Genomic DNA, 21,428 nt, shown 5'->3' on the forward strand with positions numbered 1-21,428 from the left:
TTAAAATTATAACCATCCTGATGGGTATGAAGCGCTATCTCATTGAGGTTTCAATTTATATTTCCCTGGTGACTACTGATGCTAAACACTTTTTCCTGAGCATATTAGTCATTTATTTATCTTCCTTGGAGAAATCTCTATTTAAATATGCTTTGTAGGGCTGGGGATATAGCTCAGTTTTTAAAGTGCTTGCCTTGCATGTGCAAGGCCCTGGGTTCAATCCCCAACACCACAAAAAAAAAAAAAAAAGAAAAAGAAAAAAAATATATATATATGTTTTGCACATTAAAATTTATCTTTTTATTATTGAGTTATAAGAGTATTTTCTGTATTCTGCATACTAGTCCTTTATCAGATACAGGATTTGCAAATATTTTCTCCCAGTCTATGGGAGCTGGTATTTATGAAGCATGAAAATTTTTAATTTTAATGAAGTCTAATTTATTGATATCTTTTATTTTGTCATTTGTGCTCAGAGCCCAAACTCTTGACCTCACCCCTGTTGGTATCTCCGCCTTTGGGGTAACTCTGACCTTTGTCTTTCTGCCATATGCATCCTTCTCTCTCTGGTGAACCCAAACAGTAGTTCAGGCACGGCTGTTGCTACCGTGATGGGCAGGTGGTTAAAGCATGAAGCAGGGTCAGGAATGCCCTTCAGTCCCAGGCGGGAGTGAGGATGGCAGTGTGCCTCATGAGGCTGGAGAGAAGCTTTAGAGAAGGTAAGACATCAGAAGCAGGAAGGAACCACTGAGGAAGGGCTTCAGGGGTGCAGCACGTACTTCAGGATCACCTGCTGGTCTTGGAGCTTGAGCCATACAGAGAGGCATGATTAAGAGGTCAACTTGGAGCCCAAGTGTCTGAGTCAAATCCCAGCTTCTCACTTCGGTGGCAACTTAAGTTACCTTGCCTCTCAGTTTCCTCTTCTGGAAAGGGAGGAGGATTATGTCAGCTCACTTTCCCGGAGCAATGAGAAGCACTCAATGAAATGATGGCTATAAAGTGCTTGGCCAGTGCCCTAATGACACGTGTCGGCCAGCAACATTATTATTATATGAGGAGTCTGGAAATGTCACTGGACCAATATGAGACACGTTTGTTTCCTTCTTTCTTCTACAATTTATACCTGTATTCCTTAAAATTCCAAACCCATGTAGTCACTAGAGACGCAGGGATGGGAACCCCTGGAGAGAGGCAGAGTTGGGAGGTGACAGGAACCATCACAGAGAGGCTGAGAGAAGAGTGGTGAGAGGAGCACCGATTCTAGGCCACGGTTTCTTGTCCCTCATGCACAAAAATTATCTGGGCTTATTGAAAAGAAATCAGCTGGGGGTGGAGCTGAGATTTTGCTTTTCCAATAAGCACCTAGGAGCTACCAGAGCTGCTGGTCCTCAGATCTCACTTTGAGTAGTGTGGCCTGAGTTCTTGTCCAAGCTGGGCTGCCAAGATGCTGAGCAAGTCCCCTCTGGCCTCAGAACCCACAATCTAGAAGATAGGCCTAGTTCAGCTCTGTTGTGCAGGGATAGCCTGAAAAGTAAGGAATAAAGGGGCCAAGAAGGCATTTTGCAAAGGATGTAGACCCTCCTTTCCTGGACCACAGAGAGGTGGGAGGAGGCAGGGTCCTAGCACACCCACTTGACCCACCCTTCCTGGAAGGGACTTTTCTGCCTCACTCCTCACTGTACAGAGTAACTCTGGCCCAGAAGGACAGAGGTGCCACCAGCGGCCACCGTCTCTATTGTTCCCCACAGGTACCGTGCTCTCAGACATCATCCAGAAGTACTTCTTCTCCCCCACGCTCTTCCGTGTCATCCGCCTGGCCCGAATCGGCCGCATCCTCAGGCTGATCCGAGGTGCCAAGGGGATCCGCACGCTGCTCTTTGCCCTCATGATGTCCCTCCCTGCCCTCTTCAACATCGGGCTGCTGCTCTTCCTCGTCATGTTCATCTACTCCATCTTCGGCATGGCCAACTTCGCCTATGTCAAGTGGGAGGCCGGGATCGATGACATGTTCAACTTCCAGACCTTCGCCAACAGCATGTTGTGCCTCTTCCAGATCACGACGTCAGCGGGCTGGGATGGCCTCCTCAGCCCCATCCTCAACACAGGGCCCCCCTACTGCGACCCCAATCTGCCCAACAGCAATGGCTCCCGGGGAAACTGCGGAAGCCCAGCTGTGGGCATCCTCTTCTTCACCACCTACATCATCATCTCCTTCCTCATTGTGGTCAACATGTACATTGCCATCATCCTGGAGAACTTCAGCGTGGCCACGGAGGAGAGCACCGAGCCCCTGAGCGAGGACGACTTTGACATGTTCTATGAGATCTGGGAGAAATTCGACCCAGAGGCCACCCAGTTCATCGAGTATTCAGCCCTGTCTGACTTTGCTGACGCCCTGTCTGAGCCGCTCCGCATCGCCAAGCCCAACCAGATAAGCCTCATCAACATGGACCTGCCCATGGTGAGCGGGGACCGGATCCACTGCATGGACATCCTCTTTGCCTTCACCAAGAGGGTCCTGGGGGAATCTGGGGAGATGGATGCCCTGAAGATCCAGATGGAGGAGAAGTTCATGGCGGCCAACCCCTCGAAGATCTCCTATGAGCCCATCACCACCACACTCCGGCGCAAGCATGAGGAGGTGTCAGCCACGGTCATCCAGCGGGCCTTCCGGAGGCACCTGCTGCAGCGTTCCGTGAAGCACGCCTCCTTCCTCTTCCGTCAGCGGGTGGGCAGCAGTGGGCTCTCCGAAGAGGACGCCCCTGAGCGAGAGGGCCTCATCGCCTACATGATGAACGAGAATTTCTCCCAGCGCGTTGGCCCACCCTCCAGCTCCTCCATATCCTCCACATCCTTCCCACCCTCCTATGACAGCGTCACCAGGGCCACTAGCGATAACCTCCAGGTGCGGGTGTCTGACTACAGAAGCAGTGAAGATCTCGCAGACTTCCCCACCTCCCCCGACAGGGACCGCGAGTCTATAGTGTGAGCCTGGCCTGGCTGGCCAGGACATCCCCTGTCGTTTAGGAACAAACCTGAATGCGGTCAAAACCAGCATCCGCTGGGGCCTTTTTGGCTTTGAGCATTGGGCGTGAGCAGCGTCTCAGCCCCGCGGATCCACAAGGCAGAGTTCTGTGGCACTGCGTTGACAGTTGGAGGAGCTCACCATCTTGGGAGGCCTGTCCCTGGAGGCCCCACGTACCAGTGGCCTGTCTGCTCAGGCAGCACCCTGGGGCTCTGAAAAGCAACTTCATCCCAGCTGCTGAGGCGAAATATAAAACAGACTATATATGTTGTGAATGGGCTTTCATAAATTTATTATATTTGATATTTTTTTACTTGAGCAAAGAACTAACATTTTTTTTCCATGGGCAAAGGCAGCAATTCATGCTGCCTCTTCTCAACCCTGAACAAGAGTGTCTATGGAGCTGCCAGAACTCTGTCCTCAAAGCAAAAGTGGGATCCAGTGCAGCTCCCACAGGCCTTCTCTGCCCAGGGGAGGCTTGGGGTTCCCCTGCTGCTGGGCTGAGGTGTCAGGAAGGCCAAAGCCCCTAACCCACTCACGCATGTGCACACACTCCTCACATACTCGGAGGCCAGACACGGGCCACAGGGGCCCGGGCTCCCCTCAGGCTAGCGTCAGGCAGCCACCTGACCCAAGGAAGACCGGCCTATCCTCCTAGTCCCATGGGTGGGTTCTTGTCAGTGGGGCTTACTCTGGCCTTCCATTGTCCCCAGGGTCCTATATCCCACCTCCCTGCCTTTTCTTACGCAGGGTTAATCCTACAAAACTGAAAAGCTTCCAGAAGGGAGTGGCTTTGGTCTCAAGCTGAACTTCGGCACTAACACCCTTTCTTTCCTCCAGTAAGAGTATTAATGTTAAAGCCCAAGGGCACAAGGGAGCCGGCCATTCACAGCTGCTCCACAGCTTGTCCCTGCTCCTAGAACCTAGCAGGCCCTGCCTAATAGGTCAAGGGAAGAGAGGCCAAGTCATACAGGTTTGCTGCTGGCTTTAAGCATGCCCAGATGTGGTACCTGTTGCCATTTCCCAGCTCTCCTCTGACCCTGTGAGGAAGGGGCTCCTGTGTGTGCCCAGCTTGTCTCCAGGTGCAGTGACATGGAAGTGGAGAGGGTAGGTTGGCCCTGTGCAGGGAAGGGACCCTTGGCCAGTCAGGCCTGGTTCTCTTGTGCTAGAAGGGGAAGGACCCATGAGCTCCTCTGGGAAAGGGAGCATTGTGGCCCAGGGCCAGCTTCTCCGGCTCAGCCCAGGCACCGGTGGCACCCATATACAGGACCTCCTCGGGGCAGGATCCAGGCTGTCCCATGACTCTTGTGAAAAAGGCTTTTTCAGGGAAAACTACCTTTACTAGTCCAATCACCCCCAGGACCTCTTCAGCTGCTGACAATCCTATTTAGCATATGCAAATCTCTTAACATAGGGAACTGTCACCCTAGTGACAGGGTTAGCTGGCCGAGCCTGAGCAGGCAGGGGCCCCGCTGCCCGATTCCAGCTCTCCAGCAGAGCCACCCTCTGCCGGGGGGCATCCAGCTCACAGGCCACCTCAGTCTCACCTGTGCTCTGGGCTGGCTGCTCCTAACCTACCTCGCCGAGCTGTCGGAGGGCTGGAGGTTCCCAACGCTTACGGCACACGCTTGTGGCGGTGCCGAAGGGGGCACTGCTGTCGAGTAAAGTATTATGTTTCTTCTCGTCACCCCAGCTCCCTTGGTGGCAGCCCCAACCCCAGGGCCCCAAACACCCCCAGAGACTCTCCCATTTTCCCTTTGAGTCCAGTGTGGGACTTGGTTTTAACTGTCCCAGTGACACTTCTGTGAGTGGAGATTTATTTTTGTAGCTCTCTGTGCTTTGCTCTCCAGGCTTGGAGAGGTGAATGCCCCTCCCTGGCACTCGCTGCCCGCTGCCCATGCAGGAACGTGACTGGGCGGCAGGCTGGGCTGCCAGCCCAGCTGGCCGGAAAGAGACTGTGGTTTTGTGTGTATGGACGGCCTGGGAGCCCTGTGACAGGTTTCCGGGGCTGGCTGCAGGCGCGACACCCGAGGGCAGGGACAAGGTAGACCTGACTTCTTAGCTTAGCATGGCTCTCGTTTTTTTTTTTCCCAGAACTACACAATGACCAGCAGGAGGGAAGAAGAGAGTAGGAAAAAGGAGAGAGGGACATGCATCAAGTGCCAGGTGTTGTCTGAACTAATTGAGCACTTCTCACCAAACTTCGTGTATAAATAAAATACATATTTTTAAAACAAATCAATAAATGGCTTACATGACCTGGTCTGGGCTCCGTTCTTGTGATGGAATTTAACAGGAGCGGCGACAGAGGCTCAGGGAGGCTGTGAGGAGGCTGTGGCCTGAGAAAGTCTGGAGAGCAGTTGTGTTGGGGTGGGGGAAGGGAGATGCCAAAGACCAAGACTTCTGGTCCTATTCCTCGGAAAATGTCCCGACCGGCACAAATGGGGTGCAGACACAGCAGCATGGACCCCATGAGAGGACAACCCAGCCCTGCTCTCCAAGACTCACAGTCTGGGACTTTGAGTGAGACTGGTAGACCGTACCCATGTGACACCTGGCACCAGCTTCCACACCTCTTCTCCCCCTTGCTCATCAGCCCACTGTGGCTCCCAGCTGCCTGCCCAATCATCCATCTCCAGGACTCCCTTCATCTTGTAGAACTGAATTGCTGTACCCATGAAACACTAATTCCTCAGTCCCCACTCCTTCCAGCCACTGGCAACCTGGAATGCTGTTTCTGTTTTTGTTGTTCTTGTTGTTGTTCAGGTTTTTTTGTTGCTGTTGTTTTTTTTACTAGGGATTGAACCCAGGGGCGCTTCACCACTGAGCCACAACCCCAGTCCTTTTTGTTTCTTGAGACAGAATCTGACTAAGTTACTGAGGCTGGCCTCAAACTGGGCCCTCCTCCTGCCTCTGCCTCCCAATTCGTTGGGATTACAGGTGGGCGCTGTCATACCTGGCTTGTCTCTAGGATTTCTGACTACTGTAAATGCCTCGAAAGCGTGGGCTCACCCAGTATTGGTCTTGTTCTGACTGGTCATTTAGCATAGTCTCCTCCAAGTATGCCCATATCAGCAGGTGTCAGAATGTCCTTCCTTTTTAAATGCTGAATTTAAATTCCATTGAATGGATTGTCCACATTTTGTTTATCTATGTTTCTATTCACCCCTCAATGTACAATGGGGCTGCTTCCACATTCTACCTGTTATAAATAAGGCTGCTATGAAAATGGTATATAAGTATCTCTTGGAGACCCTACTTTCAACTCTTTTGGGTATACCCAGAAGGGGAATTGTTGGATCATGTAATTCCATTCCATCTTTTGAGGAACAACCATGCTGTTCTCCACAGGGGCTATACCATTTTACATTCCCACCTGCTGGGCACAAGGACTCATTTCTCCACATCCTCACGACACCTGTTATTTTCTGTTGTTTATTTGTTTGGTTTTTGGTATTGGTCATTCTAATGGGTATGAGATTGTGCCTCATTATAGTCTCGATCACACTTTCCTAACAATTACTGATGCTGAACATGTTTTATATACTTATTGGCCATATTTTATAGCTTCTTTGAAGAGATGTCTATGTAAGGCCTTTGGCTTTTTTTGTGTGTGTGTGTGTGTGTGTGTGTGTGTGTGTGGTGCTGGGAATTTGAACCCAGGGCCTTTGGCCATTTTTTAATTAGTTTGTCCAGTTTTTTTGTTTTAGAAGTTCTTCATTACCAGCTACATCATCTGCAAGTAGTCACTCCCCTTTGGTGGGTTGCCTTTTGGCTCTGTTGATATTGTGTTTGGATTCACAAAATTTCCCTATTTGCATGAAATCCAGTCTGCCTCTTTAATCCTTGTGGCCTGCACTTCCTACTGTCCTTTGAGTTGTGCCTTTTCAGTTCCTTCAGGAGCACATCCTCCAGGTCTCACTAAACGTGCAAGCTCTCTGGGCTCCAGGCCCTCTCCTAGGAAGAACAAAAAATATTCAAAACATGGGTTTGAAGACAACTGGAATCTCACCACCACCACCCCCTCCCCACCCCCAGCTCCAGCACTGGGATCAAGCCCAGGGCCTCAGGCATGCCAGGCAAGCACGCCAACACTGAGCCACATGCCCAGTCCAAGAGTCCCAAACCTTTACCTTGAGCCCCACTGCTCCACCATGCCCGAGCCAGCACATCCAGCTGCCTACTGTGGGCAACGGCAAAGCATTCAAGGACAAACTGTCCAATACTGAGTCCTCTGATCTAGCCCTCGGCCTGGCTGTGAAGACCCCATCAGATGCCCTCATCCCTCTGCTCTCCTCAGCCACGCCCCCCTCCAACCCCTGTTGTTTTCACCTTCATCACGTCTTCCAAATCCCACCACGTGGTTCCATGTTGCTGCCCCTTCCTTTTAGAGGCCAGGTCTTGCCTCACGGAGACCACCAGGGCAATTTCTTCTTCTAACTTCATCCATTTCAAACTCTTCACTCAGCTGCCAGAGTGATATTTTAATCCCAGATAATGATGCCCTGGATAAAACCGCTTGGTGGCTTCCTGTTGCCTCAGGATCAAGGCGAGCCCTCCCAGGCCTCAGCCCTGCCAACCTCGGTAACCGCATCTCTCCAACCCCTCAAAGGCTCCAGGCTCTTCCTCCCCAGCCTCGCCAGCTGCTGCTCCCTCTCCCCAGAACGCTATTCTCCTTCCTGCCCAGCCTCAGGTCTCACCTGAATGTCCCCTCCTCTGGGAACCTTCCCAGACATGGCCCAGCCCCTTCCCCATTTCTTGATCCCTTGCTCCACAGCACCCAACGTTCCTCCTCACAAATGCTCGCAGAGCCGGCATGTGAACAAACGAGATCCCTGATGGGAGAGACACCATCCTTTATTTTTGTCCCTCCCTGTCCCTTTCAGCTTGATTCAGCGGAGAGCATCCTCCCTGGCTCTGGATGAGACCCAGGCAGATCCTATGGCTTTTCTTCTTAGTCCTGGGTCACGACAGCAGCCAACAGTCACTTTTCTTGTAAATACAGTCTCAGCCCGGCTGAGAACGTCAGCACCCTGAGCAGACAGAGTGGCTGGGTGGCTTCTCCTCCCCAGGCCAGCCAGACCATCAGGGGGATTCTCACACAGGCATTTCTTTGGGGTTTTGTAATGATTCCCTATTGAACCTTCTTTCTGGAAGAAAGTGCATCTCTTCCAGGGGCATCTTCTCTTGCCAATAGACACCCGTGGGTCAACCCCCAGCCTCTTCCTGCCAAGACCCTTGATCCCCCCAGGCAGCCATGCTGTGGTGTCACACACTGGTTCTCTCTCTGCCTGCCCACCTCTGGTCCATGGGAAAAACTTGGAGCACGTGTCCCTGTCCCCTGACAGCAGCACACTCTGCTGCACCTCCAGCCCCCAGAGCAGCTGACCCCTGACCCTCATTCAGAGTTGCCAGGGCCAGAATCAGACCCTAGTCACGCATCCATTGAGCTATCTCAAGCCCAGAGAAGTCCAGTCCTTCGTGTCTATCATGTCTCGTACCTCTCTGACATCCTCTTACCAGACCTGGGTTTAGAAGGTGACGCATGCCCCCCAAAGCTCCCCCACCAAGAGAAGGTCACGGGGTCCTAGAGACTGAAAGAACCACACGGAGCCACAGTCCAAAGCTAATCACCAGAGAAGTCCCATTTTATTTTAAAAATGCACACACTTATATAGGGCTGGGAAGAGGCTGATTGGTTGGGGCATGAAACGGGGTGAGAGTTGATTGGGAGAGCCTTGTTGCTGGGGGGCGGGGCGATAGCTGATTGGGTGAGCCTTGTTGCTGGGGAACGGGGTGATGGTTGATTGGGTGAGCCTTGTTGCCAGGGGTCTGGGCAGGGTGTAGATCGCCAATTGGATGTGAGTTCGCGCCGGTGGGAAGAAGTTATGAGGAGTAAAATCAGGAAGAGAAGCTTGGCCAGCACCATGTTGGCACCTAAGGGGGGGTGGGTGACCTTATAGAGACAACACAGGAAAGTTCTCTCCAAGCCCTTCTCTGCTTTCTCAGAATCCTTTTTATCAACTTAAGCGACTGTTTTTTTTGATAGTTCCCTTATAAACAATCTGCATCAGAGAGACATGTGGTTTGATACCCTGGAACACTTGGCATTGGTCCCTTGGTCAAAATCAAGGCAGGAAAAGTCCATTCTAACCACCTATGACACCTACCTATGCCTTTTTCCTCCAGCCAGATCAGGGCTTTTCAAGGGGCAGGCCATGTCCCAGGGTAGTGGGCCATGACCAGCTTTTTGAAAAAGAACATCAGAACAGAAAAGAGGGATGAGTGTTGGTTTGTGAAACTGCTGTTTTGGATAGATATAAAACTTGGGGGCAGGCCTGTGTGCATACCTCGGTGAGTGATGGCAAATGAATTTCTTACTAGAAACCCCAGGGGACAGAATGTAAAAGAAACACAAGGTCAGGCCCATGTCCATTTTCCTTAATAGCTTGCCAGGACCTCACCCAGAGACTGGCCTGTGCTAGGAACTTATTCATGGTCTCCTATGTGCACTGCAGGAGGCAGCGTATGAGGTGAAGCCCCCACCATAAGGCTGAGAGGGGTTGGGGTCTCACTATAGTGAGAGAAGAGACCCGACTACCTCCTCTACCAAAGGCTTGGCCTCTGGGGTTCTTGGCCCCTCCGTGGGGAGCTCGAGGTGGGCCTTTCCCCTTGGGTGTGAGCAGGCTCACCTGGAGGGAGGTGTGAGTGTGGTCAGGGCCAAGGCCTTGAGAGGAGGCCCAAGTTCTCGGCAATGCTGCAGCTGTCACCCCAGGCCACGCTGGGGTGAGGCTGGGGTCCAGGCGGGTGGCTCTGTGAGTGACAGATGCCTGCTCCCACGTCAGAGGGAAGGCATGCAGCTCGAGGATCTCAGCCCTTGGCAGGGAGAGATGCTCCTGGACAGACGTCAGCTCTCACCCTGGAGCCACAGCGTTGGCAGCTCCCCTACCCCCATACCAGCAGCTCCTCCACCACCAGCCATGACAGCCACGAGACTCAGGCCCAGGAGGTTGGGAGGAGCAAGGAGACAGAGGCCCAGGCACTCCCACAGGTAGAGGCAGCAAACAAGGGCAGAGACCCAGAGCAAGGGAAGATTGTGACAGCAGACTGCCGATGGGCTCCGGGAAGCCTCAGGGACTGCTGCCTCCCAAAACCAGCTGCTTCTGAGTCTGCCTGTGCTGGCACAGTCCCTGTGCACCTGCCAACCCTAACCCCAGTGCTCTGAGCACACCAACCCTGTGCCACTCGCTGGGGCTAGGGCTACGGATGGCCAGGCCAGGCCTCTTTGTTCACAGATCAGACTCCAGCCGCCGCTGCAGTGCCTGGAGCAGAGCAGGCATCAGGAAGTTTTGCAGAAGACACAAATCTATCAATCCATCAACCCACTCTGCGAGACTCACCTGGATCCTCCTCTCCATTTGAATCCCTCCCGTCTCCTGAGGTCTCCTTTCCCTTCTCTCACCAGCAACCCACCTTCCATTCTGTGTTTTTCTGGAAGGAAGCCAAACGCAGGGTCATTTGAGATTCTCACCCAGATGGGGAGATGCATGTGGACTCACACACAGGCACTCATGCACAGGCAAGGCACAGTGGGTAATCAGGGTCTGTGTCAGGCACAGGGGGATATCAGAAGTCCTGGGAATGAATCTCAGCCTTCCTGTCCCAAACCCTTTGGGGCCAGAGCCTCGGGACATTTCCAGGGACAGAGGCAGGCAAACAGGCCAGAGGACCATCAGAAAGTAGAGCAAGGAAATTTGTTCAGAAATGATGCTCAAAGTCTCGGCCGTGCCAAGCTCTGCCTGGGGGGATCCCAGAGGGCCCCTGGGACCTAGTGGGAGGTGCCACCCTCTCATGGGTATCCCAAATCAGCCTGATCAACAGGGGTCTAGCCAGAGCCATCCTGAGCCTGACACGTGTAATGACCACCCTGACAAGCACTTCCTCCCATGCCAGCTCACGGGGTTGGCATCCCCAGGCAGCTGCCAGGCACCTGCTGCCGGAGAGAAAAGCCCCATCATCCCAGCCTTTGTGGAGAGACAAGCCAGCTCAGATTCCAGAAAGGCGTGTCAGGTCTCAGCACAGCCCCCTTACCCGGATGTGGGTCGACCAGCAGTATGTCCTGTCCTGCTTACCCTGCCCTGTGGCCACTTCTATGTGCACTGAGATATTAAGTGCAACTAACAGGGGACTGAGATTGCCTCCACTATTCGTCTTTAAAGCTGGTCTCTCCTTGGGGACCATCTGCCTGCCAGGGGCAGCCATTTTTCTGGAAGGCCAGGGCCAGGCTGCTTCTTTGGCAAGGCTGTAGGAGCCGCTGCAAGGGTGAGGGAAGGTGGGGAGGGCTAGCCCAAGAGGAGAGGTCAGTTGAACAGAGATAATTGGGCCTCCTGTATCCTGTGTCAATCTATCACATTTATAGCCTTCACTCCAGACAGGAGACAACGAGGAAATGACAAAAGCCAATAAGGCCAATAAATAAAGGGTAATGGAATAACCAGAATGTGCAGCCCGTTCCCTGAGCCCCAGAGCTGGTAGCAGGCCGAGCTGCCCCTCCCTCCTGTCTCCATCTTGACTTCGCCCACAGGTCTCAGGAGACGGTTAAAACCACTCAACAGTGCCCACGGGGGGTGCCCGACTGGATTTCCAGCTGCTCAAGCCAAAAACCTTAACGTCATCCTTGCCTCCTCTCTTTGTCTCACACCCCACATCCAATCCGGCAGGAAATCCTGTTGGCTCTGCCTTCAGAATATATCCCAAATCCAACCACTCTTAATACCTCCACTGCCACCACAGTGTCCAAGCTCCATTGTCTCTCCCCTGGATCTTCACAATGGCCTCCTAACGGGGCCTTGCTCCCCACTGGAGCAGGTCAGCCAGTGGGACTGTTAAAATCTAATCATCTTACACCACCGCTCTGCTCAGAACCTTCCTTCTGCCTGGCTTGCTCTTCCCTGGGGAGCTGCTGGCCACCCTCTCCTCCTCCAAGGCTTTTCACAGATGTTTTTGCAATGAGGCTGACCCTGACAATCCTATCTTCTCATTTTACCGGTTGGCTGTTTCAATTTATTTTTTATTTTTATTTATTTATTTGGAAACCCCAGGTGGAATTCAGAGGTGCTTAACCACTGAGCCATATCCCCAGCCCTTTTATTTTATATTTTATTTTATTTTATTTTATTTAGAAACAGGACCTCACTGAGTTGCTTAGGGCTTGGCTAAGTTGCTAAGCCTGGCTTTGAACTCTCGATCCTCCTGCCTCAGCCTCCTGAGCCGTGGGGATTACAGGCGTGTGCCACCGTGCCTGACTGTTTTTATTTTTAAATCAGGTTTTGTGAGGTATAATTTACATATAATAGAGAGTTCACCCTTTTTAAATGTAGTTTGCTAAGTTCTGACAAATGAATAAGCAGGATAACTACCATCATAATAAGATAACACCTCCACACACAAGAAGCTCTCTTACCGCCTTCACAGTCCACCCTTTCCCTACCCCTGGCTCCTGGGGACCACTACTCTGCTTTCTGTTCCTCTAGACTTGCTTTTTCTGAAGAGTTCACATAAATGGAACAATATCATCTTTTTGTGCCATAACGCATTTGCCATTGTCCATGCTGTTACCTGCATTGATTTGTTCCTTTTTACAAAGGAACCAGTGGTATTCCATTGCATGGATACCACAGTTTGCTTTCCGTGTGATAACTGATGGACATTTGGGTAGCTCAAATGTTTTTGCCATGAGAAAGTGTATATTAAACTTTTTAAGAAAAAAAGAAAAACAGTATGTTTTCCCTTCAGCAATGAGAGTTCTAGTTGCTCCATATCCAAGCCAACATTTGGTATTATCAGTCTTTTTTTTTCTTTTAACATTAGCCATTCCAGAAGGTATATGTCCTAATTTTCTTTTGCATTCCCCTGATGACTAATGATGCTGAGTGTATTTTAATGTTTAATGGATAGTCTTATATCTTCTTCAGTGAAATGTTTGCCTCTATTTCTAAAGAGCTCTCAACAGATGCTTATATACTTGGACCACCACTCCCAGGGCTATGCCACAGGCTTGTTGTATGATCTGGGGAAACGAAACTGCCCTCACTGTTCCAGTCTCCGTCTCCTCATCTGGGAAATGGGAATAACAACACTTACTTCCTAGGGTAGCGTGAGGATTGTGCAAATTAAGATAAATAAAGAATTTACGATAACCCCTGGTACACAATAAGTACTTGATAAATGTTTGATACAATGTTGACAATGATCCCTAATTCCTATGTGACTTGTTCATCTCAATCCAATTTCCCTCTTCGGACCCCGTGTTTTCATCTATAAATGACTATAGGGGTTTGGGGATGCTACGATCTCTAAGTTCCATCCACTGAGTCCTGGAATTACTCTGTTTACTGACTCACTGTCATAGGTCTCTTCCTGGCCCCATGGTCAACCTCAGAAGCCACCTGCAAGTGGGGCACTAGAGTTACACACCAGGCCGCAGGAGGCTCATCCCCCACTGCTGACCTAAGGAATGGCCTAGGGCTCAGCTTCCCAGTTGACAATGGAAAGGACCATGAGAAACTATAAGGACCAGGGAGATGGAGGAGATGGAAGAGCTGGGAAGGGCAGTGACACCAGGGAGACACTGAGAGGCTGGGGAAAGTAGTGCGGTGGTGTGGGGTCCCTCCCCTGCCACAGAGGGGCTCAGCATGCTCTCCCCATCCACTGACTCCCCATGACCTCTCCCCAGGCAGCTCCACGGCTCTGTGGGGCCGGGCCTCCATCATCCCCACCCTCACCCACCCCGACCTTCTGCAGGAAAGCTGGACCCATGAGTGAAGCGTCTCAAGTCCCTGAGCCCCTCCCTCAGGGACAGTGGGGTGGGGAAGAGGGCAGGCATGCTGGGCAATCAGCGCACACAGATCTGGGGCTGGCGCCAAGGTGCCACAGGGAGCGAGGAGGAGGTGATGAGAGAAGGGCACAGCAACTCAGCAGGGCCCAGGCCACCGGCAGGGCAGGAGTCGGGTGGGGGTGTGAGTTGGGGAGCTGAGGGGCTGGGAGGGCTGAGGGGTTCAGGGACTGGAGGTCCCAGAGCTCTTGAAGACCAGCTGGGAGAAGCAGAGGCACCCAAGGACCAGAGAGCAGGAGGGTGGGGAAGATGAAAGGCAAGGAGCAGGGGCGAGGTCAGGGGGAGATGAGCCTCTGCCCTTCCCATCCTCCCAGCCCTTAAGTCCACTAAACATGCTCTTCACACTCATTGTCACCTCCTCAATTGTGGGCAGCCCTGCCCAGCTACCACCCCTCGCCAAAAGCCTCTTGGCACCCTGGCCCCTCCTGGTCCTCCTCTCCCTGGGCCAGCCACCACCTGAGTGCCACCATCACCACCCACTGACTCTAGACCTCAGCCACAGAGCCCTGCAGAGCCGATCTGTCTGTTCCTGCACCCCAACTGAAGACCAGGCAGCCCCAAGGATAGACTCACTGTTCAGCCATGGTCTGCCCCCTGCCAGCCCTACCTGCCACTTGACCAACTCCCTCTCTTCTGTGGAGAGAATGACATTTGAAAGATAAATGTGTACTAAGCAGCAGAGTCAAAGCCCAGGCAGCTGGGCTGACACCAGTGGTCCCCCTGGAGTGAGTGACAGGAGGCTACAGAGTCAGAGGGGTCCCCTCCCTCCCTCCCTCATTGCCATCAAATAAAGTCAGCCAAGTAGGACGAGCTGGGGAAACTGACCCATTGCCCATTCCTCATTGCTTCTTACAGATTCTGGAGTTCCAATGAGCAAAACAGACATGGACTCTGACCTCACAGTCAAGTTAGGGAGACATGTTAACCTCAAGCTCTGTACAAAGTACTCTATGTCTATAGTTACAAAGCTACTGGGCAGGGAAGGGAAGAGAAAGTGCAATGAGTAAGACTATCCAGCGGACAGGGTCATGGAGGAATGCTTTTGAACATGTGGCACTGGAGTTGACCTGAGGTGGGTGCATCCGTGTGCAGAGATCCCGAGGCAGGCAGAGCTATGGAAGGAGTTGATTGTTACACTTCCATTCTTACTGTTTGGGGCAAGGGGTATGACTGCTAATCACACTCGCACTTTAGAAAGATCCCATCTCCTGCTCTGAGGGAAAGGTTTGCAGGAGACAAGAATGAATGAGAGGAAAGCAGCCAGGTGGCCTCTGCAGTGAGAAACAAGTGGCTTAGACCAGGATTGAGACAGTGGAGAGGGAGAAACTTGGGAGCTACTTCAGATGCAAAATTGGCAGAGTACTGGACAGTGGGGAAGGAGGTTCCTCTGGGCTCCAGCTAGGATAGCAGGAAGGTGCCACAAGAGGCCTCCTCAGATCACCTCCAGGCAGTCCCTCAGACCCCTTCCCATCTGCCCCACTAAACTTTGGCAATGGGTGAATGGATGACCCACTGGGGACTATTCCATCTAAGAATATGTTCAGGGTCCCATCTGCCCAGATCCCACCTCCCATGGCAGGATCCCTAAAAGAAGCAAGTTCCCAGGACCTGTTGCTGGCAGTGCAGGCTCAGCTGCTGGGGATGGGGAAAGCACTGGCCCCTCTGGTGACTGTAGATGTCTCTGGAGCACAAAGTTCAGTGGCCTCCATCCACTTTTAATTTTTTCTGTTAACCAATCAAGAATTTACATGACCTATGCAGTCCCTCCTTTGAGGGACTTTTCACCTTCTGCTTGAATTGATTAGAAAACCAAAACACAGAATTAGGGTTGGGATCTAACCAGCACTGCTGTGCCACTGTAGAGGACACTCACTGCAAACTCACAGGGTCCAGCCCAGGCTACCAGAAGACAGTCCCATTCCTGAAAGTCCAGGGGAGCCCAGGGCTCCCAGTTTGACCCATCTCTAGGTGACACTCCTGTGAGTAACCACAGTCCCAGGCCAAGAGCACAGGTACAATCTCAGCATGGCAGAGTCTCTGCCGCTCCCAACAATAGCCTCGCCTTATGTGTTAACCTCAGCCACCACACTGCTCTCTTGTCATCCTTGAGATCATTTTTTTTTTTTTTTTTCAGAAGCCCCCTGGCCCAAAGCCTTTATTGTGACCTCACAGCTTCATGCCAACAGATCTCCTGCTCCTCAATTTCAGGAAGCAGCAGTCGGGCACTGTTTCTTCCCTCCCAGGGACTCTGAGGTCCTTATAGAAACCGCTGCACTTGCTCCAGGGACCAGCTTCGCATACCCACGATCTCAGGGAGAGGAAGCTTTGATTCAGAATTAAAACAGTTAACTAAGTGGAGGACAAGGCGACCCACTCACCCCACAGTTGTCTAACTAAGGAAGCCATTCAACTGTCCCTGCTTCCTGTGAACAGGAGAGTGAGCTGGGCCAGCATTTAAATCCTCCTGACTGGTCCCCAGAACCTTCAGGCTCAGCTGGACAGCAGACCTCCAACAGCGGCCCATCCCCAGCCTCCACGCAGGCATTGGCCTGAGTGCTTTCATGCAGGAAGAAGGAACATTTCCAGGTGGAAATCTTCCAAATGTGTCTTCCCCAATCACCTTGTCACCAGATTGTTCTAAGCAAAAGCTTTCTCGTAAATTATCTTTGCCTTTGGCTGTTCACACACAAAGGTCACATAGTTGTCTGCCTCTGATAGCACACATGTGGCTGGGGATACGGCCTCAGAGATTCCCACACTGAAACCTCCAGAGGAATTCTGACCAAGAAAGGGGAGATGAGGTCATGACGGAGAGGGAAAGAAAAGAAAGAGAAGGCAGGAAAGACCCAGAGAGCTGGAGAAGGGGGATCTCTATCTAGCTCATCTCGCTCCTTTTTCCCATTTCCATCCCTAAGTTATATTTTCTTCAGTACCCCAACCCCCACATTCACATCTAAGTAAAGAGATTTTTTAAGTGGTCAACTAGAAGCAATAGCATGCCAGTATTGATGAGCACATGCAGCACCCAAAGTTTGGTTTCTAATTCCATCCTCCATTAAAAGGAACCAGTACTCCTTGGTGAAATGGTTAACTATTCAGAACTAGAGCAAAGAAAAAAATCAGATGAGCTTAGAACATCTTGTGCCAGAAAGTTCAGAAAGTGCTCAAAGACTGATGGAAATATGACAAAGGACACAGGAACCAGTTTGGGACAACTAGTAAGTTTAGAAGGAAATGATGGAGTAGAAAACCATCAATGGGTGAAAACCAGTGGGTGAAAACCAGTGGGAAAAAGTTTGATGTGGAGCAGTCTTGAAGTATCCCATCACATTTATGTATTAATTACCAAGAGAAGACAGTTCCTCTCCAGCATGGGATCCTGCAGATGTCACTAACACCAAGTGTTTAAAAGTAACATCTCTATCAAGTGGAAAAATTGACATGGCTTGCTTCCTGATGTAACTCAAAAATTTACATTACTTTTGTAGTAATCTTGTCAAGAATGCACAACCTGAAATTGTAATGAGGAAACATCAAACAGAGTTTAAGAGCATCATTCTACAAACTAACTGGCCTACACTCTTCAAGAAACACAAAGAATGAAAGAGGCTAAAGTACATGACAATTAAATGCAATAGGTAATCTTGAAACTGAATAATAAAAAGAGACATAAAAGAGGTAAGATGGGGGCTGGGCTGTAGCTCAGTGGTAGAGAGCTTGCCTCACACGAGTGAGGCCCTGGGTTTGATTCTCAGCACCACATAAAAATAAACACATAAAAAGATCTTGTGTCCATTTACAACTAAAAAAAATTTTTAAAAAAGGTAAGATGTATACAACTGATGAAATGTGAATATGAACTACAGACTAAATAATAGTACTAGATCAATTTTACCTTCTTTTCATAATGGACTGTGGTACTGAAGAGAATATCCTTGTCTTTACCAATGAACAATGACACATTTTGGGGTTAAAAAGGCATTTAATTCAGAAAAAAATTGTGTGCAGGTTGGGGATGTGGTTTAGTGATAGAGTGATTGCCTCACATGCATGAGGTCCTGGGTTCAATCTCCAGCACCATTAAAAAAAAAGAAAAAAATGTGTGCATTTGCATATGTAGATATGCTATGTTTAGCATAAGTAAAATATAGAGTAGATTACATGTATATGTGTATATGAGGAAAAAGAATGATAAACTAAATAATCAAAAAATAAACAATTGGTAAATGTGCATAGAAGACGTGGGAATTTCTTGCAACATTCTGCATGTAAGTTTGACATTATATTAAAATGAAATTTAGAAAAATAATAAGAGTCAAAAGTTACACAGTACTTATTAGTATGAGGCACTATTCAAAACCCTTTACAACAGTTCTGCTGCTTTATAGATGGGAAAACTGAGGCACGTAGCAGTTAAACTATTTGTCCAAGCTTTCCCACATGGTAAGGCAGCAGAGCTGGAATTTGGTCTCAGGTCAATCCATCTGGCTCCAAGGTCTGTGCTCTTAGCTGGTGTGCTCTGTTGCTCTGCAGAAGTTGAGAATGGAACCCACAGACAGGAGCACACCCAGGAAAGCAAGCACCCTTCTGCCCACCCCACATACACACACAAGTGGTACAGAATGATTGCAACCTACAAACCAAAAAAAAATCTTCAGATCTGAACAAGAAGAGAGTCATTCATTCAGAAAGTGAAAGGAAGTTCAGATTTAAGTACTTTAAGGTCTGGGGGCCTGAACTGCAGGGTGATAGGGGCCTGGGCAGACCCTAAATACAAGAGAATTTCCTGTGGCCTCTATCTGTCTTCCTTTTCCTTGAGTTTCAAGCTTTTTTCCTTTAAGACGTCTCTGTGCACCCATAGGGCACAAACCCAGAAATAAGGGGCCTTGACCTTCTGGTGAATAGTGGTTGGTGGGGGTGCTTAGAGGAAAGAGTGTGGGTGGGCCCAGTCAGAGTAGGAGCCCAAAAGCTGGAGCTGGGGGAGGATTGCTGGAAGCTGATGGCCACGGGGTCTTAAGGAAATGGGGTAAGGAGACAAGAGGACCCAGCCACTGAAATGCACCAGTGATAAGAAGCACAGGTGGGCCGGGAGCAGTGGAGCATACCTGTAATGCCAGCAACTCGGGAGGCTGAGGCAGGAGGATCAAAAGTTAGAGTTTGGCCTGGGCAATTTGGAGAGACACTGTCTCAAAAATAAAATGGGTTGGGTATATGACTCAGTGGTAAAGCACCCCTGGGTTCAATCCCCAGCACCAAAACAAAAAGCAGCAGCCCGCAGTGTGCCAGTCCTTAGGCACAGCGGTGGTTGCAGGAACAGGCCTGGGTGGGGTGGGGGCATCCTGTTTGGCACTTTGCCAGAGAAGACTGGAGGAGCCTGTTGCCTACCAGATCTCATGGAGCAGGAACTAAGTCTCAGGGCCAGGACTGAGTGTCAGGGAGGATGCCTAGTTGGTTGGCCTGTCTAATCTGGCAGGCAGATGGGGGTGAGCGGAGAAAGATGCTGACGTCTGAATTCAGAAGTGGAGTGGACCCCCACCATCACCCTCCCTGCCGAAGGGCCTGTCACAAGGCGGCCGTGGCTCACACCCGCTTATCAGGGCTGGGGTGTGGAGAGGGTGTCTCAGACAGGAGATAGGGCCGGGACAGGCCTGTCCACACCGGCCCTGCTCTGCCTCCCTCATTCACACCTCCTCAGAGGCCCTCGGTCACTCTGCCCCTGCCCCACCACGCCTCCTCTGCAAAGCACCACTGCAGGCTGCCTTTCTCAGGGGAAGGCTCTGCTCTGTGCAATGAAGACACCAAATGGGAAGGGACCCCAGAGACCATCTACCCCAATACCTCTCTTTACAGGTAGGGAAACTAGGGACGAAGGAGATGCCGCTTACCTAAAATCATGCAAGTATCTGAGTCTGGGGACAACAGCAGGGTCCCAAAGGGCATAGTAAAGAAGGGTGGCGGGCACATTTATCCCCGAGCGGTAATAGTCTATTCAAGTTTTAGCCTCACGTAGGGAGGAGAGAAGGCATGATCGTCATGTTGCCCTGGGCTCCACTCACCTGAGTAAGATCCCCCAGGGCAGGACTCTTTCATCTCTGCTCCCAGACCAGGCCTTCACCTGTGTCTGAACTGCAATGGCTGGCAAGGGGTCCAAGGCTCTCTCTGAAGTAAGGTGAGTGGGGGCACAGAGCGCATCAACTGCGAGGCCAGCAGAAGTCAGTGACCCCTCATGGGTGGTGACATCAAATGCCCAATCTAATGTTTACCCTCTACCCCGGAGGATGTTCAATTATTTCAATTTGCTTTACAATTCGGTCATTTGTGTATTTGCTCAGCCCTGCAATGCCCTGCTTAGCTTTCCTGGTGGTCTAAGAAGTCAGTTTGCCCAGGCCTCAGAAGTGTAGCAAAGCTACTGCCTGCAACTGTTCCCACCCCCACATCCTTAGATTACTTTTGTGTAAAAAGGATCCTGACATCACCAGAGACAGACCTTTCATCTTGTGCCTATGGAGTAACTTGGGCTGGAAGAGGAAGAGAACATATATTCTGAAATCCTGGTTGGGGGTAAGGGAGAGGGAGGGGTTTCACACCTGCACACAGCTGGAAGATCTAATTTTAGTTCTGTTTCCCCTAGGCCCAAGCACACAAAAGCTCCTGCTCAGCACACTGTCACCTCCTGACTCACATCCTCCCACCGGGCCGGTTGCCTCAGACCAGACTAGACTGCACAGACTGCAGAGCTAATGTGGGAGACCCGGGGCAAAGTCCCCTGGAAACCCAGATATACTGTCAGCAAAGCTTAGTACCTGGTGTTATCAATTCAAGACACAGGACTGCTGTTTGGCTGTACTCACAGATCTGCCCGCAACCACAGAGCCAGGTCCTGGTCCCCACCATCTCCGGTTCCCCCATTTGGGAAAATGAATAGTTAGGACAGGACACACTCAACTTTTCTGACTTGTTGTGTACCTCTAAGACATTTCACATTTGATCACCTACTATTTGCAGAACCCTATGGGGGCCCCAGAGCAGGGCACTGTAGGACTGAGTAAATGCACGAATGACTGAATTATAAAGCAAATTGAAATAATAAGTATCCTTCAGGGTAGAGGGTAAACATTGAGTGCTTGAAAACCCTGATAAATTCCTGGAGTTTTAGTTTCCTCTCTTGGGAAATGGAATGAATAGCACCTATCCAAGAGGTGGAATGAATAAGCTTTGCTGGGAAAGTGATTTACAAACTGTAAAGGACTGATGTTGTCGATGAAGTGGTAGCAGCACATCATACTAAGTCTTAGGATTTGGGAGAAGACAGAACGGCTTCCACCTGGTCCACAGCTTAACATCGTACTGAGTTCAGGCCTTGTCCTTCACCCTCTCAGGACAGCAAGACTTTTATCAATCACCTGATAATCAATCTCAAGAATGTCTAATAACTGGCTCTCACTTATTAAGAGCTCACCAAATTGCATATGTCATCTATTCAATCCTCAACCATCCTTTAGGTCATTA

The 21,428-nt window shown here is 50.6% G+C and overlaps 1 protein-coding gene and 1 long non-coding RNA gene across 3 annotated transcripts in view; one reads left to right on the plus strand and one right to left on the minus strand.

Moving 5' to 3' along the window:
* SCN5A (sodium voltage-gated channel alpha subunit 5) overlaps window positions 1-5,283 on the plus strand; it is a 97,649-nt gene extending 92,366 nt beyond the window's left edge. For both annotated transcript variants that reach the window (XM_079115608.1, XM_079115609.1), the window contains exon 28: window positions 1,749-5,283. In XM_079115608.1, coding sequence (XP_078971734.1) covers window positions 1,749-2,989 — 1,241 coding nt within the window. In that variant the 3' untranslated portion in view covers window positions 2,990-5,283. The remainder of the gene's footprint in view (window positions 1-1,748) is intronic.
* A 3,391-nt stretch (window positions 5,284-8,674) lies between these two features.
* On the minus strand, window positions 8,675-10,520 carry LOC306646507. The gene is made up of 3 exons (XR_013759858.1): window positions 10,426-10,520; window positions 9,196-9,271; window positions 8,675-8,962 (listed from the first exon to the last, which is right to left on the minus strand). It is a non-coding gene; the product is annotated as an uncharacterized lncRNA (long non-coding RNA).
* Between the last annotated feature and the right edge of the window lie 10,908 nt (window positions 10,521-21,428).

This window comes from Sciurus vulgaris (genome assembly GCF_902686455.1).
Source record: "Sciurus vulgaris genome assembly, chromosome: 16".
Lineage (NCBI taxonomy): Eukaryota > Metazoa > Chordata > Mammalia > Rodentia > Sciuridae > Sciurus > Sciurus vulgaris.